At 43.2% G+C, this 13,157-nt stretch overlaps 1 protein-coding gene across 1 annotated transcript in view; it reads right to left on the bottom strand.

The window, feature by feature from the left end:
* Positions 1 to 13,157, bottom strand: part of Sumf1 (sulfatase modifying factor 1) — a 78,464-nt gene that overhangs the window by 41,267 nt on the left and 24,040 nt on the right. Inside the window, exons 4-6 of the mRNA XM_021164694.1 lie at positions 5,837 to 5,919; positions 3,981 to 4,103; positions 3,090 to 3,204 (exon numbers count right to left, since the gene is read on the bottom strand). Coding sequence (XP_021020353.1) covers positions 3,090 to 3,204; positions 3,981 to 4,103; positions 5,837 to 5,919 — 321 coding nt within the window. The remainder of the gene's footprint in view (positions 1 to 3,089; positions 3,205 to 3,980; positions 4,104 to 5,836; positions 5,920 to 13,157) is intronic.

Raw genomic sequence — 13,157 nt, forward strand, 5'->3', positions numbered from 1 at the left:
TCCAGCACCACTTCTGCTGGCCAAGAGGTCCCCTAGAAGTCCTCACTCCATGCCCTGCTCCTACCAAAAAGCTTGGCTTGTTATCCATGTAAAGCATGAAGAAAGGTAGAAATCACTGCCTTCTAAGACTTCCAATGCTTTACAAACAAAACTATGTGTCTGGAAGAGGAGCAGCTATCCTGAAGGAAACTTAGGAGGAATCAGCGACCAGATGGCTTGATTTGCCTTTTCTGCCTTACTGAATAATGCAACGTCTCCCATCAGTTTGTGTTGGCTTAACATATATGTAACTCACGTACATGGAATTGGATACAAACACAAATGCATCATGTGCTATGGAGGACTCAATATCCTCAAGCAACTTGCTTTTTAACTAAATTCTGCTCCAAATGCTACAATGCCAACAACAGCTCAAACAGATTTTCAGTTTTTCTTACATCAGGTGCCTCTTCACTCTTTCTTTTCCCAGAATTTCTTGGTCTTTTACTCTCATTTATTTAGTTTTCAAACTGAAACTTTCTAACCATTTGGTCACATTCCAAATAACATATCTGTGTCAAATGTATAAATATACTCTTCGGGAAGATTTTCTTGAGGAAAAATGCAAATTTTAAGAAGAAGGAGGAGGGAGGGAGGGAGAGAGAGAGAGAGAGAGAGAGAGAGAATCACTTTCTTTCTAACAAACCCAGGCAGTAGGGCTATTTCTACATCATAAAACTTCTTTCCTCGTTGTCTTAAGAGAAAATAAAGTTGTTGTTGTTTTTTTTTTTTTTTTGGTTTTTTCTTTTTTCTGGTCTGAAGAATGGTATCCCTTCAGAACTCATGCTAACACTTAGTCCTCAATTCAACAGGACTAAGAGAGTGGCCTATGGGAGGTGACTAAGGAATGACTGATGCCATGAGTTCTTTTATAGACAGTCGCAAGACTGAGCGAGTGTGCTGTTGCTCCCTTCAAAGCGATACACAAATGCCAATCTTACTAAGGTGTCCATCTTGGACTTTCTAGTTTCCAGATCTGTGAGACATGTTCCTGTTTATCAGTGACCAAGTCTATGGGATTTTATTATAGCCACACAAATAAACTGAGATGATTTTAAACATAGCTTCATGGCTGTACTGTTGGTAAAAACTCCATGAGAGAAGAACTCTTCCGCATCAATAGAAGGAAACATACCTTGGGCACTATTGGACACAATTTAGTCAAGAGAAGATTTCTAGGGTGGGAGTGTATCTCAGTGGGAGAACACATGCTTAGCCATAGGCAAGATATTGGGTTGATTGCCGGTGGAAGAGGAAGTGAAAAAGGAGAATGGAGAGACATTTGAGACATTTTCTACCCTTTAGCCATTGATTGCGCTGAGAATCTGTTTTTTATAAAATCAGAGATGCTCAGTATGAATATACAAGATGTTCACTGCAGTATTATTTAAGCAAATCAGGACTTATAATTTATATGACAGGTTATCCAGCCTGTGAATGGCAATGTGATCATGGTCTATGCATGACAGATAAAACGCTCCTGGCGGTAAAGGGGAAGCAGCGGGATCCCAAGTCTTCCATCCCGAGGCCAGCGAGATGGATGAACACATGCACTGCTCTTCCAGAGGACACAACTTCATTTTCCAGCACCAAAGTTAAAACTAACTGTATGTAACAACTCAAGTTCTAGGGGACCCAACTTTCTCTTCTAGGTTCTGTGGACGCCTGCACATACCCTTACACAAATAACTAAAAATAACATCTTTAAAATATTCTATCCAATATGATTTAAAAGGAATATATAAAAATATATATGCTACATATATACCAGATGTACTGGCTAGTTTTGTGCCAACTTGACACAGCTGGAGTTATCACAGAGAAAGGAGCTTCAGTTGAAGAAATGCCTCCATGAGATCCAACTGTAAGGCATTTTCTCAATTAGTGATCAAGGGGGAAAGGCCCCTTGTGGGTGGGATCATCTCTGGGCTGGTAATCTTGGTTCTATAAGAGAGAAGGCTGAGCAAGCCAGGGGAGGCAAGCCAGTAAAGAACATCCCTCCATAGCCTCTGCATCAGCTCCTGCTTTCTGACCTGCTTGAGTTCCAGTCCTGACTTCCTTGGTGATGAACAGCAGTATGGAAGTGTAAGCCGAATAAACCCTTTCCTCCCCAACTTGTTTCTTGGTCATGATGTTTGTGCAGGAATAGAAACCCTGACTAGACACCAGAGATACACATGCTGGCTAAAAGGGTAGTTAGGATCATGGGATTTGGGAACAAGCCAAGCTGGGATTTGAATCAGCTGTGGTCACTTTCCCAGCTATGTAAACTGGAACAGGAGTTTACATCTCTGTGCCTCAGAATGTCACAGGCACACCAATACCCATCTTAAAGAGTTAAATGGACATTACAAATGAGCAGATCTATGCATGATAATGGAACAGTAATCCTGGCACACTGCAAAGCTGGCGCCACCATCACCATTAACCCCTAGGACGAGTGGAAGGTCAGGGACCAGAGTGCTAATAGAGATTAACCTGGGAAGTAGACTGCCAGGCCAGCTTAGCTTCTTCCTCTATCCAGAGAGTCTTTCTTATAGTGTGCATTATATAGTCACACACACAAAAAAAATGCACCCCAAAGGAGACATCTGATGATTTCTAGCACTTGCCACTCTTGAGGGTGGATAATGAAGGAAGAACACTGTTGGTCAGAGAGCAAATGGTGCCTTTCACACACACACACACACACATACACGCACAATATATTTGGGCAAGTTCATGCTACAGTGTGTGTGGAAACAAGGAGACAACTTACAAGATTCTGCTCTCTCCTCCCATTATAAGGGTTCTAGGTAATAACCTGGGTCAGCACACTTGCTTACAATTACCTCTCCTCACTGATGAATTTCTCTGGCGCTGGTTTTGTGTTCTTCAGATGGGGCTTCCTGTAAGTCAAGCTCGCCTAGAACTCACTATGTAGCCAAGCTGAAGTTCTGATTCTCCTGCCTCAACCTCCAGATGCTGGTGTCAGACCCAGGTCTTCCAACCCAGTCCCAGTGCCTTGGTTCCCAGGCACATAGCCCTTCTCGAGAAGCCTGCTTACTCACGGGGGCAGTTCCTTGGAAACCATCCTCGCCAGTGTTGCTCACAGGAAACTTGCCCTGCCAGATGTTGGCATAATGCTGTCCTTTGGGCTGCAGTTTGTTGCCCCAGGGGAAAAGCCTGTGAGGAGAGACACAGGCATCAGCATGGTCACGGGCTTCTGGACCACAGTCAAAAGAAAGATGCAGTGGGAGAGAACAAACAATGCATGTCTGTCCTGGGTGAACTGTTTTTTTAAAAGATACCCTTGTAAATATAACTTTTAATTGGGACTTTTAGAAATTTTCTTATAACAACTCGTGTCAAGTGTGCAAAACGTCAGTCTCTCCTCAGCACTGAGAAGGCCTGAGATAAATGATATGACTGAAAGAGGCCTTCTAGAGATCGGAGACACAAGGCATCACTCTGGACTTATATGGTAACATGAGCAGGCACTGCGTACCACACTTTGTTTTAAGCCCTGTCTATTTTAAGGAGCTTTTCCTAGAAGATGTGACCCAAACATGAGTTTTCTGTCTCATGGCTGTAGAAGCAGAGAATACCATGGCTTCAGAAGACAGCCAAAATAAGAAAATGCTAAAAGCAGGGCAGCCTGCCAAGCAGCTCTGAGGAGGGATACACAGGAGCGGGTGTGCGGCCAGCGCTCACTCTGCCACTACAGAGTCCATTTGGTCCCATACCTGGCTTTAGGAACTGTAAAAATTTTGTGACTCACCCACTAGTGTCACCAAAGCACCTCACAAGGAAGAAGAAAAGCCAGCTGTTATTAATCAACTTCCTGACCACAGCAAGTTCCAGGGAGCCGAAGAGAAGAGAGAAGGGAGGAGCAGAGGAAGAAGGTGTGGAAGAGAATGTCAACACATTGCAGGGCAAGGCAAGGCCTTGTGTTTGAGTACCTGTTCTGCAGGCCTCCTCTACAGCTGTATTCCCACTCTGCCTCAGTAGGCAACCTCTTCCCCGCCCATGTGCAGTAGGCAACAGCGTCGTTCCAGGAAACATGGAGAACCGGATGATTTGACCTAGAGAGGAGCAAGCGCAGTTAAAAGAGACAATGGCCTGAACAGAAAGCAGGAGGTAGATTCAGAAAGTGACCACAGTCATGATTTCAAAGCCTAGCTGTGACACACCTGTCCTCTCCAGTGGGAAGTTCTGAAGTCTTAGATGCCCAAATGGGTCACAGCCTCTCTGTACTCAAGCGTCTCTTCACTTTGCAGCCTTGGAGGCCCACAGATTCCATGGGGATGGCAGGCACAGTGAAGCTCTGCCCCCATTGGCTCAGCTGCGTAGTCATCAGCAGATGCTTCTGGCTCCTTCCACATTTTGCAAAATGGTTAGGGCACCTTAGAGCCTCCAGTGACTACCACAGCAGAGATATAAGGCCCACAGAGGCTCAGCTTATAATCTGTACATTCCACAGAGCTCCATGCAAACTAAACCAGAACTTTGTTGGGCTTACATGGTAGTTTTGGCATCTACTCCCTTACACATCTGTGAGTTCCTAAAAGACATGCCAAACTCTTAGCCTGTTTCCAGACACCTAGCTTTTAACTTTGCATGTTTCTGCTATCCTACTAAGGGTCACCATCTGCCTCACACTAGCAGCCTTTCTTGAGAGGATGGAGGAAGTCACTGGAGCTGAAATCACCACTCACTCTTAGGTGACCTAGACTGGCCCACCTAACTCCTCATGCATCTCTGAATTCCTATAGGACATTCATTAATTTACTCCACAAAGGTTCCTGAGTAGCTCTGAGTCTAGTGCATAAATTTAAAAGTATATTCCAATTTGGGAGTACAGCTCAGTCATAAAACAGATGGCTGTGGGTTCAAGTCTTAGCACCACAAATGAAAATGCAGTCTCCTTTGGGTTTTCCTTCTACTAGCTTGACAACCAACTTTGCACCTGGAAAAGAAGGTAAAATTGAGATCTAGAGAACAAGTCCACCCCAGGTCCTCAAGGATCCTGAAACTTTCTACCTCACCATCAATTTCTACACAGAGGAAGCCAGTTCAGACCTTGAAAAATTTTGTATCTATCAAGGGGGTTGGGTCTCTAGAGCTGAAGTTCATATATATATTCCCTGCTCCCTGATTTTAAGGGGAATAACCTTGAATATAGTTAGAAACGAAGGCCAAAAGCCCTGTCTGAAGAATGGGGTTAGGCAAACAGCTTCCTGGCTGTTGGAAGCCAAGTCATAACTGAAACCCCGCTTCGTCCCCAGGGTATAATGTGCATCTCTATTTTTGCTTAAGATAATTACCTCCTTGCCACCCCGGAGACGTGCTGCCACTCTGGGTTTTGTTTTGTTTTTTTAGTCAGATTTTGGCTTCTAAGTGTATCAGTCGAGGACTAAAAAGTACATGGATACTATACCAAAGGCCACCTGACAGGACACAACTAGTATCCATAAGAGTGACAGTCTTCTTTCACATAAAGACTCATTCGTGGATAGACTGTTCTGAGTAAATGTGTCATGTCATTTGTGATAGCCTGTCCAAAGCAAGGCAATCTGTGAGGAGGAACTCTGAAGCCAAATGAAGCAGGAAAGAGTCCATTTAGTCAAAGCCTTCCGTGAGCAGACACTGTGACTGGGACTTCATATACATTATTTCCCATCATCTCCTTGCCCTCCCAAGAGTGGCTGATTATACCTGCCATTCATTTTACATATGAAGAGAGTCACTGAGTTCTGCAAGAGCACAGAAATTTTCATTGGAACAACCCATATCATCAGGGCATGACCAGACTCACCTGTGCAGAATACTGGAGTCCGGACCCTCTGGGTGTCTCCAATTAGCTCCTTTAACAGGCAACCACCATGGAGCAGCTGCAACCTCAAAGCAACCGAAAATAGGCTTCCATCAGCTACTATGACTCCAGAAATACACCGTACTCATACACACAGCCAAATAATAAAAATCTCACATAGGGTCATGAGGCCTATTTGGGTTCTAAAATAAAAAACTTTACAGAGTATCAGTACCATAGACTTATATGTGACCACATAGTCAAACAAAAAACCATTAGTTCATACAAGTCTATTTAAGTGCCACATAGCTACAGGGATTTTCTAAGGCCGTCCTGCCCATTTATCCTCTATAAGCTGTGACAAGTGGTAGATAGGAAGTGAGGTATGTCACCAACTTAAAAGATGAAGAAACAGTTCATCTTCACATTAAACATGAGGTTAAAGGTTATCCAAATGGCCAGGGATCAAGTGGACTCAGAAGAAAAACAAGAAACTATGTTTAAAAGATCATGGTTCAATCTGCAGCTCAACAAAACGTCTGACAGACCTTCTGTGAAACAGGATCTCAATCCAGCCTCAACTAACACAGAAAGGAGGGGGCCAAATCTGGCAAGACTGTGAAATACTCAGGAAACTGTTACTAGAACCTTAGCCACTTTTGGGGGGTTCTGCTAATCGTGCTCACCAGAGCAATGCGGGTGAGGAGGGAACAGACTGGTTAGCACCTAAAGCTTTGATGCCAGTCACAGGTAGTTTTGAACTGTGGCTCTGCTCTTCACAGTATAACCTCCTCCGGGGCTGCTTGTTCATTTGCAGACAGTCACCAACATCCATTACGGTGAAGTCTAACATAAAGGACTTAAGGCTCTGCCCTTAGCAACTTAGGGTAATGACTGAGCAAGCAGTAGGGACAAGGAACCAGTCTCACTGAGCATGGCCCTATGACAAGCAGTCACAAGGAGAGCCACAAAAAAAAAAAAAATCAATCATTGCTGCTAATACTGAAGAACAGAAACTTGGGAAAGATTCTTCTAACATAGACTGAAGTGGACTCGAGTTTGGCCCCAGGCCAACTGTATTCTCAACACATTTCATCCTTATAAGCTGGTGGGGTGGAGTTGACAAGGACTGTGTCCCTCCTGACAATGACAGCTGTCACTGTGAGCGCCAAGACTACCCTCATCTATTTTTTTCCACATTAACACAATCAAAACATATAAGATATCTCCACAACAACCTGATGGAAAAAGACTTTTGGTTTAAACATTTCAATAGAAAAGGCATTTTGTCCTTCACCATGATCGACTACAAGGCATTAGATTTCACAGCATGCAGGAACTGTGAGCATGCCCTTCATCTACGGCTAATCTGGGTTTGTTCTGTTTGGTGCCAATGACAGGTAATTTGATTGGTGTCAAGGGAAGATGACTTGAGAAAGCTCGAGTCATTCCACTTCTGGATTGCAGGAAAATAACCACGACTCCACCTGCCCAACTCCACTCCCAGCACAAAGCGCTATCGATGGAAGATTCTAGCTCTTAAATTAAAAAAAGGAAAAAAAAACCAAAATACATTAAATCTGGATTGTAGATACTGGACCGCCTTCATTCTTTTTTTTTTTTCTCATGATATTTTGTATTTTGAAATATTTCTTCCACGTTTAGCAATGAAAACAAATAGACAATCTGTTTGTATCCATTCTGCCCACTAATGCGCATTTAGACATTTCTAGTTTGGAACTGTAATAAACAGCAGGCTGAATCTTCTTCAAAGAGTTTGTAGCTTTGGGTGATGTCCATGCCTACTCACTCTACATTGTGAAAGACTTCAGTTATCCATATGCCAGTCTTTAGAGGAGACAACAAATGCCAGACAAGGAGGAAGCTCCTAGAGGCCTTTGGTCCTGTGAAGGCTCTATGCCCCAGTATAGGGGAATGCCAGGGCCAGGAAGCACAAATGGGTGGGTTGGTGAGCAGGGGGATGGGGAAGGGATAGGGGGAGGAGATTTTCAGAAGGGAAACCAGGAAAGTGGATAACATTTGAAATGTAAATAAAGAAAATATCTAATTTAAAAAAAAAAAAAAAAAGGAGGAAGCGCCTCCAGCTCCCCAAGCCTTCAGAGGAAAACACCCACAAAGCTGAGTTCTGCAGAGGAGACCCAAGGGCTGCTGCAGCAGCGGCTCACCACTCCTTTCACTATCCCCAGCATTTCACTGAATTCAACCGCCAAGTCCCACTGGGGCAGGATAGAACAACAGGCAAAAATAAAAAGGTGTGACAAAGGAAAGAAGCAGTCCTTGTCTTGGAATCTACTTTGCCTTTCTTGCTGAGTCAAAGACAGAAAACAAACAAAAAGTCCACAACTGATATTGCCAAAACTCCCTCTAGGGAGTTCTAAAGATGGCAAACAAAGAAGCTAAAAGCTACAAATGAACTCTGCTTGCCTGGGCCAGAACACCAAAACGTTTAGTCTTATCACACTCTCAGTCCTTTCTCATCTCTGCATGGAAAACTGGTAAACTACCTTACAGCTTTAAAAGAAAAACCTTTAAGAAAAATAAGTAAACCAATTCATACATTTTTGCTTCAATTTTAAGTTTTGCTTATTCTTGAAACTTTGTTATAAATAACTTCTGCTGTGGAATGTAACTTAGAAAGCCACAGGACCATACACAGCCAGAGCAGAGTCCTGCATGGCTGTCCAACACCCTGGCCCATGGCTTGGTACTGTGCACTGTCCTTTCCCCAGCTGACTTACTGTCGACATACTCAGTGAGCTCACTAACTCCACTCTACTTTGGCTCATCCTGAAACTCTTTTTTGCAGCGTAATCCAGGATCTGGCTTTACCAGGTGGAGGTCCCTAATGCAGAAGAAAATGCCTCAGGCCAGGGATGGTGTTGGGCTGCTATGTACCAGAAATTACCAGAGTGCAGTTTAAGATGGCATATGGACAGGTTGTACCTTTGTAAAACCAAAATGTACCCTTGTACCCAGACCCCTCCTCACACATCAGGCCAATGGCCCTGACATCCCTTCCCTGTCCTTCTCTGCTTCTTACTTTTTTCCTTTCTGCAATGTCACATCAACTCTTGAACGCCATCCAAAACATACAACTGTTGACAAATTTTAAGGTAAAAGAACTCATCACACAGGAGGGGACACAGGGACCAAAGACCACAGACTCTTTAGTTCAAAACAGCAAGGATCTGAATGCAACGGCATATGCAGACTATATAGAACACAAGCAAGAAATACATGTAGACTACAAGACCTTCTAAATAAAAATTACAAAATTATCCTGTTTTCCTATAGATAGTTAGCAAAACTTACTTTAACATGGAAATTTATCATGTACTGTTACAAAGGTAACCTATAGAGTGTAGGTCTAATTTTGTTTCCATAAAATATTTGCCTAATAATACATGTTAGTATAGCTAGATATAATTTTAAAAAAATACCTGAGAATATACATGCACTTAACAAGGGTGAAGGACCAAAGAATCAAATGAGCATACATCCCAAAACAGGTTTCACCAGCCTCAGCACTCTGGACATTCTCTAGGACATATAATTCTGTCTTGGTTAGGGCCTCCTGCTCGGCCTAAGGTAGAATGTGAAGCAGCACTTCTGACCTCTACCCACAAGACCCCAGTTTTATCCCAACTGTGGCATACAACAAATGAATCTAGACATGGCCACGTGTTCCTCCAAAGAGCAAATTGTCTGCTATAGTGACAACCAGGAAAACCATTAGTCATTTTATATGTTAACACATACTTCACATTGGCACCACAATAGAAGCACCTGACATGCTACAAGACATAAGATCTCGGACTCTCTATATTCTCCAGGCCCCAGTTTACATAAGTTTTTATGTGAACATAAAAAACTCCCCGTGTTTACCCCTCTCCAGTTGTCTAGCCACTCGCCTGGGCAGTCTGAGAAAGCTGGTCCGGTTGGCTTAGATGCTAGAGAGCTGGCAGGCTGACCAACTTAGCTACCACATAGGCCCAAATCCGGGGCTTTGAGTTGTCCACCCCAATATCTATCCCATCTATGAGCTGTTAGAGTGTGTGAAGGGGACAGTCCCACAGAAGCAAAGGTGCAGGGTCGCCATGACACAGGGCGACAGGATATCCAAGATGAGTCTAGGTGAGGATCCAGTACTGATGGTGCAGCAGAAGCCAGAGGCCTTGAACCAGACCAATGACTCATCACAATGACCATTTACAAGTAAAGCTGTGTGGGCAAAAGGGTGTATTGTGTGACACACCATGACATACCACAGCTTCCACAGTGAGATTGAGGCGGGGGGGGGGGGGCATATTTTTGTTTGTTTTTCAACTTTTAATTTCTATTTTTTGTTTTCTTTGACAGGGAGGTTGCAAGAGCAGAGGGCAGATACAGAGGGACTGGGAGGTGAGAGGGATAGGGGTGCATGATGTGAAACTCACACCAAAAAAATCAATACAAAGGCTTTTTTCAAAATCGCTGTGTTTCCTAGGGTTGTCACAAGGATTATATAACAAAATAACATACAAATATACAAATATAACAAAATACATACAAAGCATTTGGATAAGGAGTCCGAATAACCCATGTGAGTTGCCAGTCTTCTTATCATTTATTCATGTTACTGCATGTTACAAAATTGCAGTAAGCTTTCATAGAGCACATATTCCAATTAGTAAAACCCACCATCAATAGTTCTTCAGTCAGTCTGTGCCTCATCCACCCATCAGATCACCCTTCCACAATATGGACTTCCCTGTGGGAAGTGCCCGAGGGGTACAAAGTCAAGGAACAGCAGGTATCCTATCAGAATATTCTAAAGAAGAATACATAATGACAGTCTTTCATCACAGTCTTGCATCAAGAACCTTCTACACATAAGGCAGCCTGTTCCTCCACAGCAAGATGCACTATGAAGGAGGTGAGCGGGAAGATGCCCTCCCAATTAGACAATGCCGCAGCACACATAAGGACAGCAGCGGTGTGTGAGACTGACTGTGGTCAGCACTGTGATGGTCAGATGCACAAAGTCCCCAAACGACACAAGAAATTAAAGTCACCCATTAATAACTGGGATAAGATCAGGCATGGATGGCCTTGTTCATCCTGGCCAACTTGCTCTGGACCAGTCGGAATACTTTCTGACTAAATTCATGGCGTACTCCACCCAATGTCACCAGATACCTTCTTCTTGCAAATGGCAGTTGTTTGTTTAAGATTTTTTTTAAAATGTGTATATAGTCTGCACCACATGTGTGTCTGGTGCCTGTGGAGGCCGAGGAGGACATCAGATCCCTGAGCCTGGTGTTACAGATAGTTGTAAGCTTACATCTGCATGCTGGGAATTGAACCTGGGTCCTCTGGAAGACAAACCAGTGCTCTTAACCAGCAGTCCCAGTCTCCATTCCCAAATGTCAGGGTTATTAATTTAATGTTTTTCAAACTTTTCCTTGAACTTCTAGCTCTGTCTTGAAAATATAGCTATTCTACCATACATAGGAATTTTTATGAAATAAAGCAACTTTTATGAACAAAAACACTTAGAGAGTTATCCAGAATCGTACAGCAAATGACCCTACCCCTACCACTGGTCTTTCCTGGGTGTTTTGTTTACTGAGTAGAAGCTGCAATGTTGGACAGGCTGGCATAAAAACATAAAAATCACATCATCCTAAAACAAGAAAGTGTTGGATGCAGTTGCCCATCTACACATTTGCTGCTCAACCAAGACAACCTGAAGTTATAACACTGCTTTTTACTTGAGGGAAAGGACTTTAAACATGACCTATTTCTACTCAGCCATTTCCATAGCAACTGCCTTGGGTTTAAGTCGAAACAGCTGTGCCAGCCTGCCAGTGACCAATGGCAATGTAAACAGAACTGCTGTGAGTCTCATACCCACTTGAGATATAGACTTCAGAGAGCAAAGACATGGTTTCCACCTTTTTCATAAGACATAGCCAGAACTTTGGTAAGAACTTGAAAAGGGAGAAAAGGAGAGATAGCAAAAGTTGCTCTATTCCTACCAAAGGTGGGAAGTGACGCTTCTCATGCACACACAGCCCAGAATAGCATCCACATGGAAGACACAATACTGTGTAATCATGCATATTTAAGTCTAAAGATGTCAGGTTCACAATTTTACAACTGCTTTTTCAAAAACTAAATGCAATTAAGTGAGCAGATTAAAAAGACAGAAGTTTCTTGAGGTGCAGTGTAAACATGACAGCTATCCTTACAAAAACAGATAAGGAGAATTTCTCAGCTGGCACCAGTGAACAATGAGCACTGTCAGATCTATTCAGATCCACAAAGTATAAATAAAACTAAAGGAGAATCTAAGAACTGGAAGAATCAAATAGAAGGGAGATCGTAATGACTGAAATGTCTCTGGCTTCAGCAACCTGTACCCACGCTGAACATCAGAACAAGGATCTAATAAAGGGTGGAAACAAAGCCATCATCACAATAGGAAAGTAGGTAGGTCAGATGCATGACCTCTGATTAATCCTAAGTCAGGACCTTGATGACTTCACAGACTGCATGTAAGAGAACAATACATGCCTTTTCAAACAGATTTCACAAATATTTATGAAATGTAGGGTGAAACCAAAAAATGTTTCAGCTCTTACTGAAATTCCCCGTACTGGAACATTATACTCACAATTAGCACCCATCACACTGGTCTTCACAGGAAGAATAGAAACCCTGGCAGGGTGGAGCATTGCAGGTAACCTGTAAGAACAGCTCAAGGAATACGTGCAGCCGACGGTAGCTAACACTTGGCTGGTTTTACTCATTTTCAGTTGAGATGGAGAGAGACATGGGGGATGGTACTGATTTGGGTGATTGCTTAAAAGGAGTAAGAAAAAAAAGTATCAAAAAAAAAAAAAAACTTTAACTTTAACAGGATGTGCAAATAGGTGAGAGCATGTCCCATCTTTAAACAACGTGACAGTACTCATCAAAAGTCTGCATCCCATGCATATCCAGCAAGTTGATGGAACCACTTATACATGCCAGCATGTCATGCTGTGAATGAGAACGACCTCCTAGGTACATATACTTGAAGGTTTGGTCCCTGGTTTGTGGAACTACTTAGAAAAGATGAGGAGGGTGTGGCTCTCCTTCAGCGCGTGTGCCGGGCCGCCTGGTCGTCATGGAGGAGGTCGTGGCTGAAGAGCTCGATGATGAGGAGCAGCTGCTGAGAAGGCATCGGAAGGAGAAGAAGGAGCTGCAAGCCAAAATTCAGGGAATGAAGAACGCTGTTCCCAAAAACGACAAAAAGAGGAGGAAGCAGCTCACGGAA

Source organism: Mus caroli, chromosome 6 (assembly GCF_900094665.2).
Source record: "Mus caroli chromosome 6, CAROLI_EIJ_v1.1, whole genome shotgun sequence".
Taxonomy (NCBI): Eukaryota; Metazoa; Chordata; class Mammalia; order Rodentia; family Muridae; genus Mus; species Mus caroli.